The 26947-nt window shown below is 51.9% G+C and overlaps 2 protein-coding genes across 3 annotated transcripts in view; one reads left to right on the plus strand and one right to left on the minus strand.

Moving 5' to 3' along the window:
- VSTM2L (V-set and transmembrane domain containing 2 like) overlaps window positions 1–865 on the plus strand; it is a 31094-nt gene extending 30229 nt beyond the window's left edge. The window contains exon 4 of the mRNA XM_037044036.1: window positions 388–865. Coding sequence (XP_036899931.1) covers window positions 388–660 — 273 coding nt within the window. The 3' untranslated portion in view covers window positions 661–865. The remainder of the gene's footprint in view (window positions 1–387) is intronic.
- A 19777-nt stretch (window positions 866–20642) lies between these two features.
- The window catches only part of TTI1 (TELO2 interacting protein 1), a 47465-nt gene continuing 41160 nt past the window's right edge, over window positions 20643–26947 (minus strand). Inside the window, exon 8 of one of the 2 annotated variants that reach the window (XM_037044037.1) lies at window positions 20643–21795. In XM_037044037.1, coding sequence (XP_036899932.1) covers window positions 21516–21795 — 280 coding nt within the window. In that variant the 3' untranslated portion in view covers window positions 20643–21515. The remainder of the gene's footprint in view (window positions 21796–26947) is intronic. The other variant, XM_037044038.1, reaches the window with a different exon arrangement.

Raw genomic sequence — 26947 nt, forward strand, 5'->3', positions numbered from 1 at the left:
CCTCCCCTGGCCCCTGACATGAGACCGCCGCGTTCCTTCCCGTTGTAAACTTCCGCACACACAGATCTCCCAAACCCGTGGAGAGTGTTGGTTTGTGTTTGTTTACAGAAATGGCACCGCACTTCCTGCGTGTCCCTGAGATGTAACATGCCTGGCGCTAGGTCCATCCTTTTTGCTGCTGTGCCGTACTCCGTGGAATGAACTGACTTCCGCTTATTTATCTGTTCTGTTGATGCCCTTTTCAGATGCTTCTACTTTTGTGCTATTTAACCCCGTGTGCCCTTGTGGGAGTGTCTCTGCGCTGCGCCCCCCTTCCCCCTTCCCCCCGCCCCCCACCAGCTCAGCTTGAAGTGGGCAGCCAGGTCACGGTCTCTCTGTCGCCCCCAGGTGGTCAAGGTGGTGGGCAGTAACATCTCCCACAAGCTGCGCCTGTCCCGGGTGAAGCCCACAGACGAAGGCACCTACGAGTGCCGTGTCATCGATTTCAGCGATGGCAAGGCCCGGCACCACAAGGTCAAGGCCTACCTGCGGGTGCAGCCCGGGGAGAACTCGGTCCTGCATCTGCCCGAAGCCCCACCCGTCGCGCCCGCCCCGCCGCCACCCAAGCCCGGCAAGGAGCTGCGGAAGCGATCCGTGGACGAGGAGGCCTGCAGCCTCTAGACCGATGCGCGCCCCGCCATCACCCCACGCCCCCACGGCTGCATGAGGAGCTGCTGGACCGCTGGGGACAGGACGGCCTGGGTCCAGCCGCCTCCCCATCCCCGAGACTGCCTGTGGCCACCACCTGGGCCCTCTGCCCACCACCCCTTTGCTCAGCATGTAAGCCCCATTCAGTCCTTTCTTTTCAGATCCCTGAGGTGACCTGGCTTGGAGGAGGTAGCCCTGGGCACCCAGGGGACAACCACCCTGGACACGGGGACGGGACACCGTGCTGGGGCCAGGCTGCCCCCCTTCTGTCACGGGCTTCAGTGGCGTCCAGTGTTTCGCTTTGCTTGCTTGCCCCCCAATTCTGTCCCTAGCCGGGGCCTCCCAGCCTTGCTCTCCCTCCTTCCTACCACCCCCCAACTTGGACCTGGGGATGTGGACCACGACCCCTCCCCGAATCTGGACTTGGATCTTCTGAGCAGAGACGGGGCAAGCGCTCCCAGGAGAGCCTTGCTCTGGGACTGTGGCCCAGGAGAAGGGCCTCTCACAGGGACCATGGGAGGAAAGGGAGACATCCCACTGCTTCCTGGCGGGTCAGTCACTTCAGCCTCCTTATACCTAAGACACAGCTCCCTGTCCACCCTGCAGGCAGTGGGGGCACCAGGAATCTCTGCCCCATCATGCAGAGGGCCTTCCCCTCAGCCCCATGGCCCCAGGCAGAGTTTTGCACCAGCAGGACCCCTTCCAGGGTCTTTGAGGCTCTCCCAGGAGCCCCCTCTGCCAGCTCCCAACAGCCCAGCCCCCTCTTGGGGTCCACGCCAAGTCCACCCAAGGGCCTGGGGCTGTTGGGAACCAAGGGACCCCAGTACCAATCCCCTCATAATTCCCGATCAGGGGCATACCCACCCCTGGTGATGTGTAAATATTTCTACTGGGCCCAACACTCCCTCAGAACTGGCTCAAACCTCTGGCCTCCCCTCAGCAAAGCCCTGGGGGACGTGGGAGAGGCCAAGGGCTTTGCCCAGGGGTGTGTGGGTAACCCTGTGTACATGATTCAATCCGTGACTACCAGCCAACCTGAATAAAGCGGTTTAAAGAAACCTCTGGGCAGTGTCTTTTCGGAGCATTTGGGTCTGAGAGCAGTGCGGTGGGGGAGGGGAGAGTGGAAGGGGGAGGGCGTGGCCAGCCCACACCCAGGCCTCACTCAGCACCTTCTCATGCCTGCTTTCTGTCCCCAACACAGAGCAAGAACTTCTGGGGCACAGGGAGAGGGCGAAAGAAAACCAGCCTTGGTTCAGCCCTAGGCACTCGAATTATTCTTAGATTTTTGAGGTAGTCGCATGTACAGAAGAGTTCCCGTAAACTTGCTGACACTGTTTGGTGAATAAATACGCTATAAAGCAAATAAAGGTGAGCCACCACCCACTGCCAGCATCCCAGAACCGAAACCCCCAAGTCCTGCCTGCGTCTCTCTGACCCTGGCCCCTCTCCTGTCTTCTTGAACTTTACACATGGAATCGTCCATCTCTGTCCTTGGTGCACCACTGTATTTATGACGTTCATCCACGTCGCCATGTGCCTGTCAGTTGTCTAGTTCTATAGCCATGTAATATTCCACTGCAGAAGCAGCCTGCAACTTACCAACGTATTCATCCACTTGACTGGTGGTAACGTGGGTTCCCACCTGAGTGATGCTGTTACCAACCACAGAGCCGTGAGCCTCCCAGCCCAACTCTCCGAGTCCCAGGGCGGGTTTGCGGGTCGGAGGGTTAGTCCCTGACTACCCTCTAGGGATCTCGTTTTCACCCGGGAGGTGTCACCATCCCCTTATCACAGCTGGCTGAGGACACAGGCTCAGTGAGCCCAAGTAGCCCGCCCCAGCTCACAGTTGAACTCTGTTCTGCCGTCCTGAGCCCCTCCCCCACCTCTTCCATCATGCCTGGGCTTTGCACTCTTCTGGGCTCACCCCATGGTCCCACCCGCAGGGTAGTGCTGAGGATCTGCCTGAGTGTGTGTGGGTCTGGGGTTCTCAGATCAAGCCCTGGTAGCCAGTGGGGCCAGCTGGCCCCACTCTGTGCAGAAATCACGGGCACCACTCCCACCACACCTGGGGCAACTGCCCGTCCTGAGCTCCCCTGCCAGCCAGTTGGAAGGAGCTTCCCTCAAGGGAAGACACTGGGAACTGTTGAAATAATAATGACTGATGCTGAGTGAGAATGAAGCAGGTCCCAGGCCTGTGCTGATGGCCACAGCATCCCCAAAGGGTGGCATATGTCCTCAGTTTCCAGATGAGGAAACCGAGGTTCAGAGGAGGGTGGGTTGGAGGATGGATGAATGGATGGATGGACGAATGAGGAACTCAATCAACCAGGCCAGGACGGAGGTGGGGCTCGGGACCTGTTGCAGAATCCAGGTGTCCCAGGGCTGGAGGAATGGTTGAGGACCCATGGCCCTCTCTGGCCAGTGGCCAGCCTTATTGAACAACTGCGGTCCCCACTACCTCCAAGACATCGCTAAGTTAAAGAACGCCTGGAGCTCATCTTCACCTGGCTTTTACCTTGAAGGTCACCCAATGCTGTTTCCAACGCTGGCTTTGAAACATACATTCGGGGTCTCCTGTGAATGTTTAGGATACTCAAGGCTTATTGACGAGGTACTCAAACCCTTCAGTGTGAATGCTCATATCACGTGGGCCCCCTCCAAACCAGGTTCCAGGAGGATGCCTACTCCACGCCTTAAAAGAAGAAAAAAACATTTCTATAAGATGCCTGTTTTAGCCACGCCACATACAGCCCCAAAAGCCAGCAGGAATGGCATTTAGAGCCGGAACTTTGGCAGATGACAGACGGTTCCAATTTCAGCTCGGCTACTTACGAGATGTGTGATGTTAGGTCCCCCTCCCTGAACCTCCAAGTTTCCTTGCAGAGTTTAACGGGGGCAATGTGAGCTCCCATCGGACACACTGAGGCTGCTCTCATCCACCAGCCTATGGCGGGGGGCTGGCGGGGGGGCTGGCGGATGCAGGGCACGGGGACCTGCACCGCCCACGAGTTTCTCTGCACAAGAAAGTGCCTGAGCTGCCGGGATAACACGCGTGCACAGCAAGTGGTCTGAAAAGACAGCCACCAAGTGGAGAGTTGTGATCACTTATAAGGAGCGTGATAGAAGGAATACGAAGGAATACCCCCATCAGGCTGAATATTAGTCAAGGGTAACTATTCTATCACTTGGTACACACATACAGCTAAAGAAAACCAACCGGGAAACAAAAGCACATAAAATGGGGGAAATGGAAGAATGTCCAGGTTGGTGGCACTCTGGGCACGTGAGCCGTGTGGCGTCCGAGTCTCGAGGGTGATGAGAAGGCCCTTTCCTCGGGCGATGAGAAGTGTTCTCCTTCCGAGGAAGCCCTTGCCGATTTCCGGGGAACACGCCCTGGAGCCAGGCCCACCCACCCTTCCTCTGCTCTACTCACCCACTCTTGTCCCCCCCACCCCTTTTCCTCCCTTAATTTAGTCTAAGTACCCACAATCCTTTGAAAAGGCCACTGGTCTCAGAAAAGACTTGCCCACTCCCAGCCCCAGCGCAGGAATCTTGATGAACCCAAGCTAGAGGCTCTTCACCTGGAGTTTACAGATGACCCCAACCAAGGGTCAAGGCTAAAACACTGGCATTTGTAAACTGGCACAGGGGGACAATGCCTTTTTTGTCTCCGCTGACCTCCAACTGAAAGGTACCATCTCCTTCCGTTATGAATGTGAGCGACAAAGCACAGTGGCCCGAGCAATAGGTCGTGACTTGTCAGCAGGAGACAGCACAGCCATCTCCACAGCCCAGGACGGTCGTTACAGGTGCCTCAGGCTGCCGTTCGCACTCAGCACTGCCTGCGAGACTGTGGCCGTTATTACATCTGCCACTGGGTGTTGTTATTTAATGTGCTAATAAGGAAGCAAGTTTATCCCTATATCACACTTTAAAATATATATTTTGAAAGTCATATTCCAATATCATTTGTTTTGTCATCTTATTTTGTTTTATGCAGTTATAGACACTGTGCTGGGGAGGGCCCGTAGGCGTGACCACACTGCGAAAGGGACCGTGGTACAGGATGGGGCATGGGCCACGCTCTGAGCCAAGGCCAGGAACTCCGCTATGCCTGTCTGGGACTAGCTTTGGAAGTGTCGTGTGAACCCAAGTGTCAGATTCACAATGAGATGCCAGGGGACATCCGCTGGAGGGAGAGGGAGTCCCTTCTGAGGAAGGTTCCTTAAAAGAGGAGACAAGGAAAACATACTTTCCTATTCCGCTTCTTCGTGTCTGACAGGGGACCTGGGAATTTCCTCCGCCACTGGGCAGCCAGGACGGGAACAGCTGATTCAACTGAGATGCAGAAGCGGCCGATGGGAGAACCTCTGATGATGCGGTTGACCTGGCGAACCAGCCAGGCCTGGAACCTCTCTCCCTCTGGACTCCTGTTTTTAGGCAGCAGACCCCTTGGGATTTAGGCCGGTCGGGTCAGTTGTCATTTACTTGCAGCCAAGAGCCCCTTCTCTAGTCCACCATGCTAGTCTTTCTCTGATGTTTTCCATGCCTGTCCTGCCATCGGGGTGACGTGGGAAATAAGCCAGTTCCTCCTCCCACCTGGCCCTTCTGCGGGTTTGTCAGACCCTTATTCCTCGAGGCTGAGCATCTTCAGGCCCTTCAGCTGGACTGGAAAGGCATGGTATTGAGGCCTTGCGCTCCCTCTCACAGGTGTGTCTATCCAGGTGTGTGGTTCTCCAACTACAGCATGCACCAGACTCGTGCTGATGTGTGTTAACGTTAACTTGTCCAGACTCACACTCCAGCTCTCACCCCCACAGTTCAATAGGGCTGGAGTGGGCCCCGATAATCTGCATTTCTAACAAATTCCCGTAGGATGCTGATGCTGCTGGCCTTGGGGACCATAGTCTGAGAACCCCTGGGCTAGGTCTCGACAAAAGCATGGCTCCCCAAAGTAAAACCACGGCTGGAGATTAGTGTCGAGCAGAACAGAACCGTCACCTCCCTCGACGTCCATAGCATGCTCCTATTATTCTGGCCCAAATCAGAAACTGCTTTTTCATATTGCTGAGCCCTATGTTGCGAAATCTCTAGAAACCGGGATACCCATGTGGCTCCTAATCTCTCCCCCTATTCTACAGAATGGAGAGTATCCCCCATAAATGCTTACCATGTGCCAAGGGCTCTCCTGGGTTATCTCATTTAATGCCAATAACAGCGCTGGAAATGGTCAGTTATCTATTTCTGAGGGGACTGATGCCCAGAGAAGTAAAGAAAAAGCAAAACTTCCCAAGGTCACCCAGCTGGTAAATAAATGAGGGCCCAGGATTAGAGCTGGCTGCAGAGCTCGGTAATTAACAACTCTCCTCCTGCTGAACAGCATCTATTAATCAGCTGCCCTTTGGGGCCCAGGACAAATTTACCTAATTGCACCTCATCCAGCTCATTTCTCTTTTTTGTCTACAAGGTCATCAGATGTGATTTTTGTCAGATGTCCCAGGTTTCTTGCGCCTGCGATATCTTTTTCCCCCCGAAACGCAGCCCTGGTGCTGCCTGACTCTTGCCCCCAAAGGCAGGAGAGCCGCCTGCTGACTCGCACTGGGACCACGTGCGTTTGGTGAGCTGAAAGTGTTCACTGCAGGCGCATTTTAACATTTTCTAGGCTACAGCCACCTATGAAATGTTCCAGTTTAATATGCAAATGCACCCCCAGGTGATGTAGGGTGTGCTGGGCCTTATTGTTCTGGTTGCCGTTACGTTATTTAGCCCACTGCGTTGTGGTTAATAATTTAGCAAGCAACCGTATTTCTTCATCTTCCTTTGTTCTCACGCCTCAACCTTTCCCACATTAAGGGACTTAGGCCTGCGGGAACATTTAATCTGATTAACGATCAATCCTCGAAGTGTAGCTACAAAGGGAATCCATCCTAATGCCAGGGAAGGCTTTAAGTTTGCGAGTTTTCACCCTCTTGGTGGGAGTCTTGGTTTCATCATAAAGAAACACATTGGCTCACTTTATCTCCAGCAGGGCTGCTCTCACTACGTTCTAGTTCGCCTGATATTAACGTTGTTAGATCCATTTCCTTCGGTCAGTATTCAGCTGGGCATCTTTTTCTGTCGTATCTGCAACATCTCTGTGTCATTGTCTGTATAACACAGTGTAAGCTATAGCTGGATTTTGATTTCTAGAAATGATCTGATGGTCTCTGTCTTTAACAGGTAAGTTTAATCCATTTATATTTATTGTGATTACTGATTCAGTTGGACTTATTTCCCACCCTCTTATTTGTGTCTGTGTGTGTCTTGTGTTTTATATTGCCATGAGATTACTTTTGGGGGTTAGGGAAACACCTTTGGTTACTTTATTTGTTTTCCTTTCTTGACTTTTGATGGATAGTGTTTCTTAGCTCCTCCCACCCCTTTTCCTCCCCACTGATTTGAAGGCTATAAATCACATTCCTTTAGCAGTTTCATTTTAATTTTTAAAGCCCTTAACTATATATTTTCCTAACAATAGCCTCAGTATATCTATTTTTCTCTCTATAAGAAAAACCTCTTTAACACAATGTGTAACTACCAACTCAACTGCCCCATACCATCTTCCTTGTTACTACTTAGAATTTTACTTCCACTATTTCTCACAAATTCATATGCATATAGTCAGAAATTAATTAGATTTACCAACACATTTGGTCAATTTCCGTACAAAAAATTTTCCTTCTTTTATTTCTCTCTCCCTCTTGCTGACGTGCATGCTTTAGTGATACTCGCAGTGAAGGTGCGGATGGTAAACTCTCTTCATCCATGAAAGTCTGTGAATGTCTGTAACTCGTCCTCCTTTTCCACTGTCCACCTGGCCGTGCACTGAGCCAGGTGACTGTAACCCCCCTCTGCATGTCCAGAGCATCACCTCTGTCTGTCCTTCATTACTATTGATGAGAAATCTGCTGTCAGTCCAGCTGGCATTCCTTTGTAGGCGATTTTCTTTTCTTGTGACTCTTAAGATTTTTCTCTGTCTCTTTGACATTCTGCTACGTTGTTATAATGTTCCTGGTGGAAATTTATTTTTAACCATCTCATTCAGCCCACGGAAAGTGTTTTCCATCTCAGGACTTTCTTTTTTGGTTCTGAAATACTCTCAGCCATCATCTAAATATTGTGTAACGGACACTGCACCCCCACGGCCTCCTTTAGTCCCAGAACTTCTGTTACATTTTGTGGCCATCTTTCAGTCCGCTTACCATGTCCTCACTGCTCTTTCATATTTTTCATTCCTTTATCTTTCTGTGTGCTTTTCTGGAGTAATTACTCAGGAGTATCTTTCAGTTCACTAATTGCCTCTTCAGCTGTGTCTGATTTAGGGTTTATCATATTTGAATGCACTTTAAGAATGATATTTTTTCATTTTTAGGGTTTCCAGTGGCTTCTTTCTCATGTCAACAGTCTATATCTATTTTTATTTCATGCCTTTTTTCTTTTTACAACTCATTCCTTTCTTTACTTTTATTAAGATCTTACACTTATTGTAAAGTCATTCCCAGCTGGCTCTGTTATGTGCACTTATCACAGGTGAATTCGTCTGCTAAAGAGTTGAGTTTTTGGTGGCCTCTCCTACTATCAGTTTTCTTCACGTGCTTTAGAATTTTGGTTTGCAGGGTGATGGTGAGAGGAATTTTCTGTCCACTTTCTTCCTTTGCACTCGTATGAACCCAGACCCTCAGGGCCCTAGTCCCAGAGCAGGCTTCCTATTGGCAGCTCAGGAGTCCCCATTTTGGGTGACATCAGAGATGTCATGGACGCAGTTAATGAGTCAAGGCGGCTTGGTTCGGGTCCTAATTGCCAGACCTGCATCCGCTCCCATTACCTAAGATACGGTTTCAAGCAGTGAGTCTGACACCAGACTTCCGGTTCTCAGAGAATCCTTGGTCCCTAGTCACTCTGCAGGCCTCAAATTCCTGGTCCCTTTGGCCTGTTGGCAGACAGAGAGGCTTCAGCCTCCACTTGGCTTGTATTTCTGTTTCCTCTCTGTTCCAAAGAGAAGCTTATCTATTTGTGAGGGAGGCTCTGTAATTTTATTTATTTAATCACATAACCTACCTATTATTGTAGTGGATACACGAAGGTTATTTTTTCCCACTAATTCATGACAATCTAACTTTTCTTAGGTCAGTTTCATTGAGGTATGATTTATATACAAAAGCACCAATTTTAAGTGTTTAATTCAGTAAAGTTGATGACTATACAGTAATCAGCATTACCACCAAGAACAGAAAACTTCCCTCCCCTTCCAAACTTCCCTGTGCTGCTCGGCCACCAACCCCCTTTCCCAAACTCCGGCCCCTATAACCACTGATCTGCTTTCCATAGATTAGTTGAGGCTTTCCTGCAATGTCACATAAACCGAATCAGACAGCATACACTCTTTTGTGTTTGGCTTCTCCCACTACACACAGTGACTCTGAGACGTATCCATGGTGTGTGTCCAGTACTTCACTCCTTCTTACTGTCCAGCAGGATTTTGTTGTGTGGATACATCGCAATCTCTCTGTTTTTCTATTGGCGACCATTCGAATTGTTTCTAATTGAGGTTACTGTGTGTGAGTTGCCACGAACATTCATCTACAAGTCTTTGTGTGGACGTGCTTTCATTTCTCTCGGATAAATACCTACAAGTGGGGTTTCTGTGCAGGCGGGCAGGATGGTCAGTGTAGGTTTCACTTCATACCTAACTTCCAAACTGTCTTTACAAAGTGGTCGGACCATTCTGCACTCCCTCCTGCAATGCAGAAGCGTTCTAGCGGAGGAGCAGAATTTTGAAAAGCGCGAACGCGGCGCTGTCTTGACCAGAGGTGACTGTAAAAACACTTCAGGATGTCCACCGAGCTGCAAAATGCTGGGGGTGCCAACGAAGGCTCTGCGAGGGCACAGACACCCCGGGTCCTGTTTGCTCCTGCATCCCCAGCTCTGAGCGCAGGTCTCAGCCCGTGGCAGGCACTCAATAAGCAAATCAATGAATAAAGATTTGTCTCTGACAGACAGGAATGGTTTGTAAGGATTGGGTCAAAGTTGGGACCTACTGCATTTTAGTTAACCAAAGGGAGTTTTTTAGGCTCTGTGTTCTCCTTCCTAAATTTCACAAGACTCTCGTTGGAAACTAGCTGGTATTTCTACCCCGTTACTGCGAGATTAACTCCCCCTTGGCCACACTGCTCCTTACAGCCCAGGACAGCCACTCGCCCTCCCAGGGCTGGGTCTGAACTGCAGCCGGCAGGAGGGGACACGCCCTCTCTCCAAGGATGTGTGCTCCACGCTGCAGGAACTCTGCTCTTCTTTCCTGGGCCAGAACTCAGTCACGTGGCCACATGTAGCTGCAAGGGAGACAGGGACATGTGGTTTTTATTCTGACCAGCTGTGTGGCCAGATGAATACCAGGGGTTTTTTTTACTTAGAAGAAGGGCAAGAGAGATATTGGGTTACTTCTAGTAGGCCCTCCCCTAAGCCTGATTCTTTTGTCTTAAACCCCCAGGCACTTTGAGCTCAATATGTTATACTATTTGGGAAATTTGTTTATTCCTCAACTCCAGGGAGCACCTTTCCATTCACTACCCCCCCAAAAGCCATTGTCTCGCTCAGCACAGACCAGATCAGCCGCCCCTCCAGCCCCTCCCACAAGGTTGTCTGCTCCAGCTCCCAGGCTGGAGGGTGATGCACTCAGAGAAGGGGGATAATGATGGGCTCTGTAGACTACCCACCCCGCTGGCCTCCCTGGTGATCTGCCTGAGGAGCTCTGGTGGGTCCCATGGCTGAGCTGGGGCCAAGAGCCAGGTCCCCTCAGCTGCCTTTCCCACCATCCATCAGCTTTGGTCTCCATGAAATTTAGCCGCTTACAGGGGATGGGGCATGTCCCGGACCTGTGTGTCCAATACAGTAGCCATTAGCCACATGTATCTATTTACATTTGAGTTATAACAATAAAATAAAACATTTGCTTTCCCAGTTATACCAGCCACATTTCAAGGGGTCAGTAGACACCTGTGGCTGGTGGCTACCATAGTGGATGCACGTACAGAACATTTCCTTCATTGAAGAACGTCCTGCTGAACAGCCCTGCCCAGAGGAATGACATCTCAGGTTGTATCGACAGAAGCAGATTACCAAGAAAGGGGCAGGTAATGGGATTGGTTTACACTGTGCCAAGCAGAGCCCAGCTGGGCCACCATGGTCCATGGGGTCCACGCTCTGTAAGGGAAACAAATGAGAGAGACAGAGCGGTTCAGGCAAGGGCCAGCAGGACGCAGAGGGCTGGGAATGTCGCCGTGTCTCGTCTAAAGGATGTCTGAGCATCGGTTCCTCCGGAAGCAGATGCTGGGACAAAGAATTAAGGGCAGGTAGTTTACCTGGGAGGTGATTCCAGGCAGGACCTGTAGGGAAGTGGGGAAGTGAGACAGGGAAACGGTTTGTGGTCAGGCAAGTGCACACTGTGAACACGGCGGGGGCGGGGGGGAGGTGCTCCATCCTAGCGTGGGACTCTGGGAGCCAGTGTAGAGCACAAAGCCCAGTCTCTCTGCCCCAGGGGTGCGGAGCTGGGGTTTTTATTCCTCAACGCTCGTCAGTCATTGCCGAGGGCTGCTCCCAGGGTGTTAATTTTCCCAGGACTTGTGGCCTGTTAAGTATGGAGACAGAAGGCCTTCCCTGCTTGTAGAAGGTCCTCAGGCAGAGAGATGCAAATACCAGGCAGCCGGAAGTTGGCCAGAGCACATGTGCAATGACAGAGTAAAGCCAACACGTTTGACCCCCTGGCCTCATCACACACACACACACACACACACACACACAGACACACACACTTACACATGCTCCTTATGTATCTCTCACACTGGCTTCTTCCTTTCCCTCAGACTCACCCTGCTCCCTCCCACCCCAGGGCCTTTGCATATACTGTTCTTCGTGTCTGGAACAGTCTTCTACTCCTTCCCGTCCCTTTTGATCCAGTTCAGTCCTACTTATTCAGATCATGGCTCCAACACCCCTCCTTCCAGGTGCCCTTCTCTGAGGGGCACCACAGCCCCGCTCAGGGACAGGATCCCAGCTTCCTGTCCCATAAGTGTGTCATTACATGTTTGAGAGGTTAGTTGAGTAACACTGTCTTCCCCAGGAGACTGAGGAAGGGATCTTGTGTGCCTTAGTCACAGTGACACATAGTAGGTCCTCAAGAAGTGCCTGTTTAGATTAATGAATGAATAAATGAATGAATGAATTCCAGTCAGGTTGACTACGACTCCCAGTAGCCAGAGAGGGAATTTACCAGGGAAAGACCCCAGGAGGAGGAGGCTAATTAGCAATTCATTAGGATCCATTTTCACGTCTGTAGTCGATGCTAATCACTTGTTTGTTTAAAACAGAAAGTTCTGCACTCATTAAATCCATTAGTAAATGAAAATGTTTCTCTGGGAAGTCTGGCCTCCCACACTGGAGTGTAAATTCAAGAGCCTCACCCCTTTTTTGTACAGACCCGCCAGCAGTCAGCAAAGCCCCCTGCTCACCAGCTGAAAGTAGCTTAGTCCTCCCTCCCTGAAAGCAGGACCTAAGGAATCTGCCTCTTCAACTCTCTGAGCTGAGTTCCTGTCCCTGTGAAATGGCACGATAGTCAATTTCATGGCCAGCTGTGAAGATCAGAGGGACCCGTGTGGCCAGGAGGGTCCGCTCACACCCTGGTATTTTCTTTCCCACAGCCCATAGTGGGCCTGACTTGAGAATGTTGCTACCCGGCTGCAACAGCCCCCTGCCCCGCCCCATAACCTGACCACTGCCTTGAACTCCACTGGTTCTGCTAAGAAACAGGTTCCCCATCTCCTTACAATCAGCCCCTGTTTAGAGGCTGTCCCCAGGCCGCACTGCGCTCACCCTTGCCTTGTGTTAGCTCAGTGAATCCAAGAGGCCAGACCAACCAGGCAGCCATCATTACCTGTGTTTGCAATGTGGAAACTGAGGCTTAGAGAGAAGAGGCGCTTGCCCAGGGCCTTCCCTCTGTCCCATGCTGAACACCCTGCCCCCGGAAGCTGCCTCTGATCCTGGAGATGGAAATGGTTGTTCTCCCTGGCCTGGCTCCCTTGGTGGGCCTCACTCCTCCTCGTGTCCCCACGGACCTGCTCTGCAGAGATGCAACAGCTACCTTTGCCCGAGCACTAACTACATACTAAGCTCCAAGCTCAGTGCTTTCTTTTCTTTTTTTCTTTTTTAAAAATATTTTATCTATTTATTTATCTTTAGAGGGGAAGAAGAGAGGGAGCGAAACATCAATGTATGGTTGCCTTTTGTGCATCCCCTGCTGGGAGTTGGCCTTGCAGGGAACTGGCCTGCAACCCAGGCATGTGCCCTGACTGGGAATTGAACCGAGATCCTCTGGTTCGCAGGCCTGTGCTCAATCCACTGAGCTACACCAGCCAGGGCTGTGCTTTCTTTTCATGCACTAAATGATTCAGTCCTCACAAAAATTCTACGGGTGTGAACTACTATTATCATCTCCATTTCATGACGAGGAAACTGACTTGCCGAGGTCATGTGGCTGGTCAGTGTGGCACAAAGACCGTCTGCCTTCAGAGCCCACAGACTTCCCCTCTGGGAGGACTGTTCTGTCCCCACAATGGGCCTCAGGACAGAGGAGGGGAGGGCTGGCCAGTGGCCTGGCAAGGGTGAGCTCCGCCCTGCACCCACCCGGAGCCCTGCAGAAGAGCCCCTCAGAGCAACTTCCCCAGGGGCAGTGCCATCAACCCATTCGTCAGGCACCTCCTGAGTGCCCACTGGAAGCAGGGCTCTGACCCACCTCTGGGGCATTGAGCAGACCAGCCTCCGTCCCCTGAGCTCTGCCCTTTTCTTTAGTCTCCTTGCCCAGTGAGCCTCAGGACACGCCGTTCCCTCCGCCCAGAGGCGCCCTTCCCTCTGTGTCTAATGCACAAGTACTGCAAAGCTAGCTTAGACAGCCGCTTCTCCACGAAGCTTCTTAGTTTCCTTTCAGTTCAACCTCTGTGCTGCCATTTGTACCTCTAAGGTATCGTCATCGTCACCGTGATGACCAGCTCCCAGAGCGCACTGCCCAGGGGCCAGGCCCCAGGTCTCTTCTCACCATGCTCTCAGGGAGATTCTCTTTACTCCCATTTCATCAAGTCTCAGAGCGATGAAGAGACTTGCCCACAGCAGCAGGGTCAGGATTCACACACACCCAGGCTGCTGTCTTCAGGGGGTGTTGTTAACCGCTGCCCCCGGCCCCCGTCCAGCCCAGGCTTTATGGAGGGCTTCTCACGACGGCTTGCCTTGGTCAGCCCTCCTCTGAGCCTCGCTCCTAGGAGGCACACTTATGTCCCTTCGTCTCTGGGCCTGGCCCATAGAAGGCCTGGAAAAATGCCTGTTGAAGTTTGCAATCTGCAGATTTGGATCCTGCTGTCCAAACCCTGACGCATCTGGCCATGTGACTCATGGTGTAATGTTAGCAGCCTCAGGTTCAAAACCTACCTTTGCCCCTTCATGCTTTTGGGTCGGTCAATGGCTCAGTCATCCCAGTGAGAGCAAGGTGCAAGCCCCCCAGCCCTGTCCAAGGTGCTGAAGATGCAGGTGCGAGTGGGACACTTCCGTGGGGGAAAGGCTGTAAGCCCCAGGCAGGGATGGGGTAGGGGCTGGGACAGAGGGGACTCAGTGGGATCCCTGAACCCTGCCTGGGGAGTCGGGAAAGACTCTGAGGCTCAGCCTGCTTCTCTCGGGGTCCTAAGGGGCTCGGACGAGCTGGAGCATGAATGGAGATGATCTCCCTGCACGCACTCAGGGGCCATGGCGTTCCCGCCCACACAGCACACAGTCCAGTCCCCAAAGGGCGTCCTCTTTGCCTGTTGGACTAAGCACCACTCCTTTCCCCGCCCCCAGCCCTGGATCTCTCTGAGAAACGCAGAGCACAGGTGAGGGGACCAGATGATGTTAGGCTCCTAACATCAAGATGTGTTCACCCTAGAATCTTAGACTCACGGATGCCTTATGTTCAATCACAAACAATTCTGCCAGTCTCTTACATGTGTATATGACTAAAACAGGTATAAGGGGTATAATGTGACAAGATTTCTCATCGAGGATCCTGTTACCTTTCTTAGAGGACGCCACTTGGTGGCTCTTTAGGACAAATTCCACACATGAGGTACCCCCGGCCCCCCATAAACAGTAGCATTGGCCTGCTGGCTTTTTCCTTGAATACTGTATCTCGGACAGAGTCCCAGAGAAAACCAGCTCTTTCTTTTTAAAGGCTACATGGCACTTAACTAGCCAGGCCTGTCTGGATGGACCATTAGGTTGTTTTCAGTCTTTTATCAATGCAAGCAATGCTTCCACAAGCATTGTATTCATCATCTCTGCACGTGGACCGGGGAATTCCACAGAGCAGGACTGCTGAGTCAGAGGGCGTGTGCGTCTTAGGTTCTGAGAGCCATGACCGTTTCACCCATCGTGTTATGTCGGTGTAACACTCGGGGTGGGGCAGAAGTCGGCTGCAATGGTATGTGAAACACAGAGTTTATTCCTGTGTTATTATTTCTCAAATATTGCATTACTTCCTGTAGGAACAGCTGTAAGCCTGCTTTTGCCCTGCCCTGCAGTTCACTGGGGCGGTCCGTCCTCCCTCACTCCCCAGCAGCTCCCCCAGCTGGCTTTTTAATTCCGTGTTTACTTTTAGGAAATCGTCAGCGGTGACACGACGACTCCAGTCTGGAGTTTCCGTGTTGGGAGGGTGTCGTGGGGTGTGCTTCAGTCTCTTCTGGGTACATGTTCCAGTCCTGTGATGAGGTTATTTCCGATCTCTGGCTTCCAGTCTCTTGCGATATGAATGTAAAGCATGAGGGGTAATGCCTGGCACGCACTGGGCACTCACTGTTTGTGAGTTTCTGGAAAAGACAACGTTACAGCCAATGGCCTAGGCATGTGTGTTACATCCTTGGAGGCAGACCTGCTGGCCCGGAGGTGTGCTCATTTACATTTGACAGGTACTGCCAAGTTACCCTCTGAAGAGCTTGTGCCAATCTGTACACCCTTCTCCCCACACACTTGCCAACACTTCACTATCCAATCACAGATGTTTTAGGGGCTGAGATTGATTCTTTCAAATTACCTAACAGACAGGGAAACTGAGGGCTTAGGGGAGGAAGTGCCCAAGGTCATTCGTGAGTGGTGGCACAGTGAATCCCATTTGTGGCCTTCTGGCCTCTTCCAGGGAACTTGGCAGTGTCCTTGGTGGGATATGTGAGAACCAGGTGGGGTCCATGAGGTGAGAAGGATGAAAGTGGGGAGGTGGGGTGCACTGAGGTCTGTGTACGCCGCATCTCTGCCTTGGGGACTGCAACATGTTTCATTTCATGAAGAAAAACTTCTGACTGCCCTCGCACAAGTGGCTCGGTTGGTTGGAGCATCATTTCATACAGCAGAACGTTGTGGGTTCGATTCCTAGTCAGGGCACATGCATAAGTGGCAGGTTCAATTCCCAGTTGGGGCGCATACAGGAGGCAACTGATCATTGTTACTCTCTCACATCACCGTTTCTCTCTCTCAAGCCAATAAAAACATATATCCTCAGATGAGAGAGAAAAATTTTAAAAACTTCCGACTCTTCTCCACTACTTCCACCGCTTCCCCCAGCCCCTCCAACACCCTTTCCCTGGGAAAAGGCCCCAGGGGTTCTGAAAGGCGCCCTCCTCACTCCGAGCCGCCTGTGTGGGAGGAAGCCGAGGACGTGAGGGTACTGGCTGAGAGAGCAGGTTGGGACCCAGGAGCTGCTGTGCAAGAAGAATGGCAAATTATATGAGGAGGGAAGCCGGAGTGGGGTGGTGGAGGCAGCCATACATCAGCGCTTTTTAACCCCTTCCCGCTGCAGCCGCAGGCAGCCCGGATGCTGGGGGGCGGCTGCAGGGAGAGACGTTTCCATAAGGCGTTTGTGCGGGAGGCTTTGAGAGGAGGACGGCAAGGCTCCCTCCTTGCCCTTTGCAGACAGGCTTTATACTCCGGGTGAGACTGTCGGAAAAGGTAGAACAGCTCCTCATCTAGGAAATGATTCCTCTGGGAAATCAGGCTGCTTTTCAAGCATAATTTGAAAAGCTGCTGCCTCCAAACTTCAGTGGTGGCGGGGAGCGGGGGGGGGCGCGGAGAGAAGAATGCCATTTATAAAGCAATCAACGCTTCCACAGAGTCAGCCATCACTCAGAATTATTTTCTGAAATTTGGCCTCTATTCCTTCCTCTGGAGGGAAGGCCGTATGGGCACCGCTTCCAATCAAGGCTGACACAGAGGCTGGGCTAAGTCACACAAAGGGAGAGGGGCCCCCGCGCTGTTCATCCCAGCTGGAGCTGCGGAAAATTATTTCCAGGGCTCCGCCACTCTCCGAACAAGCCGGAGGAAGCCTCATCAGAGGTTCCATTCATCTCACTTCTTACTTTTAAACTTTAAAGAACATATTTATGTGCCTCAGGTTGCTCATGAACCACGGCATGTCAAACAGTTTGGGGTTGATGGAAGAGGTACATTCTCTCGTCCTGGGACTTTCAGAAACACATTTTCACCGCTGGTCTCGCTCCCTTCCAATTTCTCCTGTACGCTGCCACGAGATGAATATTCTTAAAATGCTGCTTCCAACACATCACTCATCTGTTCAAGAACCTTCCAAGGCCACTTCTTGATCTCTTAAGGCCAGGATCCCCAGATCGGCAGTCAAGGCTCTCTGTAGACGTGGCCTCTAACATCTAACACGCAGCCTCCCAGACTGCTGGGCCCACACATCTGGGGTGGGGGAGGGATGCCTGCTGACTTTGCCTCTCCCCACCCTGGTAACCAAGTGCAGCATTGCCTTCTGGGAAAAACCACTCCACCCCAGCTCTCTCTGCATGTGGTTTGGGTGAGCTGACCTGACCCCCTGCCTCTGGACCTGCCCATGAAAATCCTCTAGACCAGGGTCCCCCCAAACTAAGGCAAACATTCCCCTCCACCTATTCGGTAAGGCCCTTGGGCTGAGGTTAATTTTTTCTCTTTGAAATGGTTGTTTAAAAAAATCAAAGAAGAATATGCCAGAGAGACCCTGTGGCCTGCAGAGCCTAAAACAGTCAGCAGCTGGCGGTTCCCAGAGACAGTTTGCCGACACCTGCGGGAGGCTGGGTTTGGCGCTGGGAGGACAACCAGAGGGGCCGGGGAGGCCACGCTAGGGCTGAGGCCGCAGCTGCCCCGGGGAAGTGCGCGCTCTCCCAGGTTTGTTAACGGAGAGAGCAGAAGCCTGGAGCTGACAGGTGGCCATCTCTCACACTCCACAGAGACACGCAGCGAAAAGACGGCCAACACCGAGAGCACAGCAACAAAAGAAGGAGGCGGTGGCGGGATCTGGAGCCAGCTGGGCCTTTTGGTTATGAGGCCGAGACATTTCCTTTTGCTCCAGCTAGTTTGAGTTGGGTGTCCTGTCAGTTGCAACTAAATTTGTGATGAGCACAGACACTGCCGGCCCCAGTGTGGCCTGGTGCCTCTGGGCACGTTATCCTGTGTGTCTGGAATGCCCTCTGTCTTCTGCCCCCGCCCAAGTCTGCCCACCCTACCCCGATCTTACCACCTCCTCTGCTGTGGTTTCCCCATTAGCTCCTGGGTGGTTTGGAGAGGTAGCCATCTACTCCCTCAGCTGTGACTGACTGGGGGAGGATGCATCGCATCCCTAACAAAGCCATGAGCTGTGGGAGCTGAGGGAGGAAGAAACCCTCTACAAACCCTCCTGCATTTCTGACTCCAGAGGCAGCCACCCAGAGGCAGGGGCAACACCATTGTAGAGAGGGGACAGTGAAGTACAGAGAGTTGCCCAAGGTCACGCAGTTAACCTAGAGGACGAGTCAGACGCAAGCTCCAGGCCTGATGACCTTGAGATCGTCCTTGCTCTTTCCACCACATGCTGCCTCCCAAGGACCACATCCACCCCTTCACAGGACCCCTGGATCCAGCGCTCCACTTTCCCAAATCCTGATGCCTGCGCATCAGAGCTTCCATGTCTTGACCTGAAATTCAAGCCCCACCCGCCACTGTTAACTCCCAACTGCAGCCAGACCAGGACTCAGAAACCCTGAGTGAGAAGGGAGCCCCTCACTGCACCAGCAGGTTTTAACAAGGGAAACGATCATTTTGCGACGCCTATGTTCCCAAGGACTACATTGACTCAGCTGGACAGGCTCAAAATTAAAGTTGCCTGAGTATAATAACTGGAGAGTCACTCTAATTTTTTTTTAATCAAGTGCAACAATCTGCCTGCAGGAATCCAAAGGCAACTTCCTCTCCGAGGAGGAGATGGGTTTCTGGGACACCACGGCAAACCCTCCCACACAGATTATCTCCTGGAGAGCTTCCCCGGAGCCCCGCCCCGTTTTATTGGGGCACAGGATGGGCGTGTCTTTTCCCTGCCCTTGTACACTGGGCCCCTGGGAGGCCTGAAGCTTTCATCTCGCTAGTGCTGATAACAGGCTCCACAAAGCACACCACCTCCGACCTGGTTGCTCATCTGTCAGGGTCTAGAGACTGAATTAGCCTATCATTGTGTCCCCCGGTGGAATCAGGGACAATGCTGTGAATCGCTTTGCGGTCTCAATTAGAGGGCATTCCCTCCCTTTCCCAAAGAAAAATCACCCCAGAATTTTACAAACTGGAAGAGTGGTTCTCTTTCAGGGGTTCTTGATTTGAGGTCCCTGTAGGGTCACACGCGAAGCCCCTGGAACTGCACAGAGAATTTGGTGAGGTCAGCAGAGCAGATGCAGCAGAAGGGGAAGTGGCGTGTGACTTTGGTCTGGGGGATGCAGCGGCCCTCTGGGAGTGACACAGGACGAGGAGGAACGTTGCTGGGGAGGGGATCCCTGGATTTCATCCGATTCCTCAGGGGCAGGGGGTAAACAAAATCCAAAAAGATTGTGAGCTCTCCCTTTATCACGATGAATAAATGTGTCTTGAAAAAAAGAAACACCACTCTCCCTCTGGCTCAATTCCTCTTCGCAGGTGGGAGGAGTGAGGCCCAAAGAGAGGGACGGCCCCCCAGACCACAAGGCAGGCTGCTGCCACCTGGCCCCGAGCCGCACACCCCACCGCCTTCGCAGGAGAGACCTGAAAAAGAAATCAGGGCGCCCCCCAAGAACTGGTTGGGGACCCAGGGGGCCTGGCAAGGGTCCCCATGCCGATACCTGCAGGGGTTTTTAGAGCTTGGGGTCCCTGCAGGGTCACACGACCTAAGTTACCGGGGAAGTTAGCTGGACAGTGCCTCCGCACGCATCTGGCTCCTGGGACCCCGCAGCGCTCGTGTGTACCTAAATTTACATAATCTACATGTTTTAAACCACCCAGCTAGAGATATCAAATATTTATCCTGCCTTTTCACACTAACTCCTTCAAGGTTACAGACAGCATGGTGCATGGAGGGACGGCTCCCTCACACAGCTACTGGAGCTGGAAGTCAGCCAGCATGGCGGGCCTGGCACAGCCCTGCTCAGCAGACCCAGGCCAGGGCCACCAGGGACTGCTAATGTCACCAGAGCTTAGGCACTATATGCCATCTGATGGACGTGAATGACACCACCCACTGAAGACTGGTGCCCAAAAGGAGCCTGTGCAGGGACACTGTCACTAATGCAGACTGTGGGGGGCAGGGGGGCGGTGCCGGAGGGTAAATGGCTGTGCTTCCTCGCCGTAAGACTCACGGGGAAGAGAGGGCAGGTACAGGGGGAGTCTGTGAATGAGACGTATTAACACAGGGGTCCCCAACCTCCGGGCCCTGGACCGGTCCCGGGCTGGGCCCCACAGCAGGAAGTGAGCAGGAACATAACGTGCTTGAATAATCCTGAAGCCACTCCCCACCCCCAGGTCTGTGGAAAAATTGTTATCCACAAAACTGGTCCCCAGTTACAAAAAGGTTGGGGATCACTGTATTAAGGGACATACTGATAACAGCAGTGTACAATCCTTATGTGGGTATGCACTGACTGACTACAATGTCAAAGGGCCATTGTTACATTTTTGTAGGTGTGATAATGCCATTGTGATCGTACGTTTAAAAAGGTTTGGATATGACATCTGGGATTTGCTTGAAAACAACCCAGGGGCTGAGGGGCCAGGCACGTGCCTGCCGGTGGCCGGGGCACCGGGACACTAGTGTCCACAATCAGAAGTCAGAAAAGTCAGTCTGACACTTCATAGAAATCCAAAGACTGTCACTGGTGTTTGCTCTGGGGGAGAAGAACCAGACTCCTGGGGAACGGGAGACCGACTTCTCACTGCTGCTGTTCCGTGCAGGATTTTGACACTACGGTTCTGGATTATCCATCCAAGAACGTGCACTCATTTCTTTAAAGTCACCCAGTTTATAGGAAAAACTTCACAGTGAGCTCTTGATCGTATTTTCATCCAAGAAGTGTCTTTATTTCATTCTCTTCCAAAGAACAGGTTAAGTGCAAAGAGCCCCATCTCATCACGCGAGGTGAGGGAGGCGCGTGTCTGTGCTCCTCAGCTGTGTCTGAGGACTCCCGGAGCGCCACTTCCTCCTGGTCCTCGGGTCCCGGTGTGCAGGACAGGCCCCTGCCCCTTGTGTCCACGAGCTCTCCGGTGTGTGTGGGGGGGAGGGCTGGCCGGTGAGGCAGCTGGGGCCCCGGGGATAGTAAGCTAAGGAGTTAAGCCCTTAAGAGCTGCCAGACAATGTCATCTGAAAACACCAAGTATGAAATGTAAATAACAGTCAGCTACTTTCCTTCAATCCAATTTCTAAGCAGTTGCGTGATCGATCAATTTATAAATCGATTGGCTGTCTAATCCACCTTCGCAGTCTTCTCTGCAGCTGCCACGGCCTTCGGCCGGGTGGGGGCAGCTCCCGTCTGCAGGCTGGGGAGGGGGCTGGACGCAGCTCCCTGCAGCTCCCGGAGAAGGAAAAGCACGCTGGCCGTGTACGGGTTCTGCTGCCCCGTGGCCCCCCGCAGCTGCACAGGGTGCAGGGAGGGGTGGGGGGGTACGAACTGCTCAGGGCAGTAAAGCTCGTGCAGCAGGAACCAGGTGGAGTCTGGGTCCACCTTCATCAGGTGGAGGAAAACCCTGTGGAGAGACGGACAGCAGTGAGGGGAAATGGTGGGGTCGGGCACAGGGAGGGCAGCCTGCTCTACCCAAGAGGCTTCTTACTGGGCTATTTCAGAAAAAAAAACCCAAATGCTAAAACAGCAAATCACTCGAATAGCAGAACAAACCCACTTAGTTCATAAGATAGGGCCATTTGGATGGTCCCAACACCTAACGGAAATATAGGGAAAGAGTTTCATAATCCTCGACATACAGAAAAAGGTAGTTAGTCTGAGCAGAACAATATTGACATCAAACAAGATCTTGGCAAAGAAACTGGTTAAGATCTGGGGCATAAAGCAGTTTTCACAAAGGAAGAAAACTGACCGGCCCACCCTTCACAACAGGCTCCACTCGGCTCACAGGCCCCACCCCAGGGAGGCCCTCAGCTCTGCTCCCCACCCCCCAGCTCAACGCTGCTGTGGAGCTGGCCCTTTCTGGCCACGGGGAGCCATGGATTCTTGGTGGTTTGGACATGCTTGTACAGGGATCAGATTGTCATTCTCCTGGGACAGGACCGACCGGGACCTGCCCTGAGACCTGGGCAGAGGCAGGGCCCTGATGGCACAGACCCACCACGCACGAGGCTCTCGTGTCCTGTACCGTAGGGTCATGACCCTTGCCTCCTACCCACTCACATCCCACTTCTTAATGATCGGCCTTGTGTGCAGGGCATTGCACCGGGCAGTCTCAACACAGGCCTCATGCACTCGACTCAGTGATCCAGAGTTGGGCTTTCTAACCCCAGGAAGGACGAAGCCCCTCCCTAGCTGGGCAGCTCTCTCTGGACAGGCCTGCCCATCTCAGCTCACGTATCACCTGCTCAGAGAGGTCCGGCTGCCTGGACCATTAGGTCTAGGGCTGCCCCTCGTTTGTGTTTTAGGACACCCTCCCCGGCACTCATCGACTACCTGTCTACTGGCCATCTCCCTCCCTTGCCATGCAAGCTCCCGAGGGCCGAGGCCCTGTCTGTGTGGCTCACTGCTGCCTCCCAGCCCCGAGCCTAGCCCCTGGGAGACCCTCCATCAGAACGAATGGAACAGGTTCTCACGCTGAGTAAGTGGCGTCTTAGGTCGCACACTAATGACTGAAGGTGGCATCCCTCTCCAGAATATTACATTCTGTAGAAGGGTCTGAAGAACAGCTCAAATGCCCACCACCACGGAGGGACCGAGGAACATCGCTGGCAGGAGTCACATGACCACAGACACCACTAGCTACCTGGCTGTGGAAGATTTTTCAACTCGTCTCGGTTTGTTTCTTCATTTCTAGAAATGCAGCTGGCCCTGGCTGGTGCAGCGCAGTGGAGTGAGCGCCCGCCTGTGAACCGACAGGCTGCCGGTTTGGTTCCCAGTCAGGGCCCAGGCCTGGGCTGCGGGCCAGGTCCCCAGTTGGGGGCACATGAGAGGCAACCGATCATCAATGTTGCACACATCGATGTTTCTCTCCCTCTCTCTCCCCCTCCCTTCCCCTCTAAAAACAAAAAAATAAAATCTTGAATAAAAATGCAGTGTATTTCATCCAGCGGTTTGCAGATGTTGAAACTCGGAAACACAAATCCAGCCCCACACAGTGCCTCACATGTGATCCTTATCTACCAGCTAATAGTGGAAACAATTGATTTGATGGACCCCATTTCATCCTTAATGACCATTCCTAGGAGCCTCTCCCATACAGCTGAGCATCAAATAGGAACTTAAATGCTTGCTAAACAAAGTTAAATTTTGGTTTTTAATTATGTTAATCTGAAAAGCCTGTGTGCTTTTTGCTTTTTTCCTGGGGCTTAATATTCATAAGGGGGGGAGGCACTTTGCAAAATTTCCTGGTCTGTTTTGTGCCTAAACAATTTAAGTTTTCTTTATTTAGGATAATCTTGTGTTTATAACTTCAGCGGTAGATGCTGGAGAAGTCATTAGAATATTCCCAATTCATTGTTTCCACTTCACTGCAGAAAGGAGATGGGGCCTGCGTGGGAACCAATTTTTGTTTAAAACAAAAATATCTTTGATAATTAGAGTGGCAAGGGAAATTAAGAAAAAACACACCAAAACTGGGAAGCAGCCTTCTATTTACACGTGACAGGGCGGACAGTTCTCCCTGGTGCCAAAGACTGTTAGAATGCAAATGGGTTCATTTGATTCCCCTCCTTCAGCTGGGACGATTTCTCAAGCTACATCCTGGCACGCTCTCAGCTTCAAGGGACATTTCGATCTGGGCAACACCCAGCAAAGTGGATCATGGCTCGGTCCGGCGTCGGCTCTGCTCCCACGTCCAGGGAGGGGAGGCACTGCGATGTTCGTTTTCTGAGCCTTTTTAACACGCTAAGGGCGAGGGCTGTATTCGTCCGCCGAGAAGGAAAAGCCACTCTTGCTGCCCCGTGAGCTCTCTAAATAAGATGCTAACGGCGGGGGGGGGGGGGGCAAGTAAAAACGTGTATGGAGTTCACCTTCTATTAAGCAAAAGCCAAACTCTTGAAAGAATTATTTTGGGCCTCATTTCTGAGCTCTTAAAGGCGTAGAGTCCGCAGCATGATGGGCACTGATGGAGTTCCTTCTCCCCTTCTTCCTTTTTCCTGAAGGGAATCACACCCACCCCGCCCTCCTCACAGGTTCCTCTCGAGGCTCTCAGGAGATGAGGTGCGGGAAACACTTTGAAGTGTATAATGAAAACACTGTTCCTTCCAGAACAGGGTGTGTGTGTGTCTGAGCAATGATTATCACTACCAACCCAACACTCTGCCATGCTGGGGAGGATTCTCAGACACCGTGAAAGGGTAAAGCATCTGCCTTTTGTTTCACTCGTAACTTTCCTCATACAGACTCGGGGGGGGGGGGGTCCCAGTTCTCAGCCAACTGGGTTCTAATTTTGCCCAGTATTTTAAGGAAGAAATGAATGCAATCCTCTTTGACTTCTGCAAGCTCGAGGTCAGGAGCAAAGACCATGCCACGCAACCAGGTGGAGCTGGGCTTTGGCTGAAGTCAAATTCTAAATTCTGAGCTTGGATCCTTCTTCACTTTCAGCTCTTTGGGGCTGAGCCTGAAGCCCAGATCTTGTCTGAACGCCCAGAGGCCCACCTGTGCCCCAAACTCTGGTACCACTTGGTCTGGGCCCAGTTCCTGCCCACCCTGGGTCTCCTGGAGAACAGATCTTGAAAGCCTTTTCTGCCTGAGCATCAAATAGGAACTTAAATGCTTGTAAACAAAGTTAAATTTTGGTTTTTAATTATGTTAATCTTGCATAACCAGAAGCCAGAGGACAAAGACAGGGCTTCTGCTCTGGAGTGACTGCAGGAACCACCTGGAAAATGTCCCTAATACATCCCGAGACATGGCAGAGACGGCTGTTGAACATGCCGAATGGCCAGCTCCATCTTTTTTCATACCCAAAGAGAAACACTTTAAAATATATATGTGTACACGGTTTAACTTCTGAGCCAAAATTTCTTTCTCCTTCCCCCAGGCCCAAATCAGTGGCTTCAGGAAGCACAGTTATCAAGAGATTATCCGGTCCCCAGAGTCTGGGAGGGGGGCACTCAGCTGCGCCCCACGCCTCCCCGTGTCCTGAGGCGAGTGATTATCTCTCAATAACCTGTAGGGCCGTGTAGCTTAAATGATAACTTGACTTTAAAAAATTTAGAACTCGCCGTTAGGCAGTTTCTAAGCAACCTCTGTTTCCATGGCAAAGAAGCCTGGTGTTTATACTGATTTTTCACTTAAAATGCGGTTTTATTGAATTTCACTTCATGCAGGCAGCCATTTCCCTGCATTTCAGCCCTATCTACAATTGATGGGTATCAGTAAGTACCTAATAAACTCTAGGCGCCAACCCAACAGAATTGGCTCATTCCTTTTTGATCAATACCAGGGTGCTCTGGGTGACAGAGCCAGGGGCGGAGGGGCCTGGCCAGGTAGGAAATGTGCCACCAGCACCCAGTCGGCTGAGTCTGGGTCCCGTCCCTCGCGGTTCACCCAGTGCTCCCCAGCACCTGGTCGGGCCCAGGCACTGTGCCAGGCGTGTGGGACACGAGGGCGGGTGGATGGACAGAGACTCTGGCCTCCTGGCTCCCTGTCTGCTGGCGGGAACAGACTAAGCACAGAGGCCTGCGGTGCCATGTAGAGAGGGCCGTGCTAGGAGTCACGTGTGGGGGGAGCCAGGAAGGAGGGGATGGGGCAAGCTTCTTTCTTCTCTGTAAAGAGGGGTGCATCCGTGAGTTCTAGGGCCCCTTCTAGCTCCAAGTCTACAGGGGTTCCCAAGCATGGGCCCTGATCACAGGCCCTGCCCCACAAGTGTGGCGAAAGCAGGAAGAAACCCCCTCGGCTGCAGATGCAAATATCAGAGTGTGTGTCCTCACCACCAGAGTCTAGACAACATCTGCTCACAGGGAGCTCTAGAAAACCACCAGCCAATCAAGGCCCGGTAAAGCTACATAAACTGTAACTGAAACTCACGAGCTTCCAGCTCTCCTGGGTGACAGGCTATTCTTTCTCTGTCAATTACTTGCTTGAGGGATCTGCTGCTTCTCGTCTCTTTCTGGATGTATAAAATGCTCTCACAAGCTGTCTGTGTAAATGCCAGTGACAAAGAACTTGTGGCTTTGTGATCTGTTTGTTTATTTATTTATTTATTTAGGGCTTCTAAAGCAGTTATTCAGGGATGTCTCCGTAGGAATACGACACGGACCGTCTGTACAGGGGCACGACTAAATGCAATCGGAAAATCAACTCACTTGTTGGAAAGGGAGTGGATTCACAAAGTTATTTTAGCTTCTCTGTTACTCTCTCTCTGGCAGAACAGCCTCCACGCTCTTCTTCCCTGTGACTCCATACACACTGATGCTACAAATGAGGCTGTTAGTTTCCTTTTAAACAAATGGATGCTCAGGGCGTCGACGTGTCCTAGCCAGCAAGCAGTGGGCTGATGCTTCTGCACTCGGTAATTTACTCTAATGGGTCTTGGTTCATTGGTTAACCAGTATTTCAAGCCTGTCCTTTCTTGCTATTCAATTTAGCTATCTTCCCTTGCACGGAGGTCGTTTTTTGTTTCTAAATGCTGAAAATGGAGGATTATGACTTGAAGCAACAATTTACTCTCTAAATAAATACTACCAATTACCTTTGCAGCTTACGCATTC

This window comes from Sturnira hondurensis, unplaced genomic scaffold (assembly GCF_014824575.4).
Source record: "Sturnira hondurensis isolate 20B ecotype Veracruz unplaced genomic scaffold, ASM1482457v3 Scaffold0004136, whole genome shotgun sequence".
In the NCBI taxonomy this organism is placed as follows: domain Eukaryota; kingdom Metazoa; phylum Chordata; class Mammalia; order Chiroptera; family Phyllostomidae; genus Sturnira; species Sturnira hondurensis.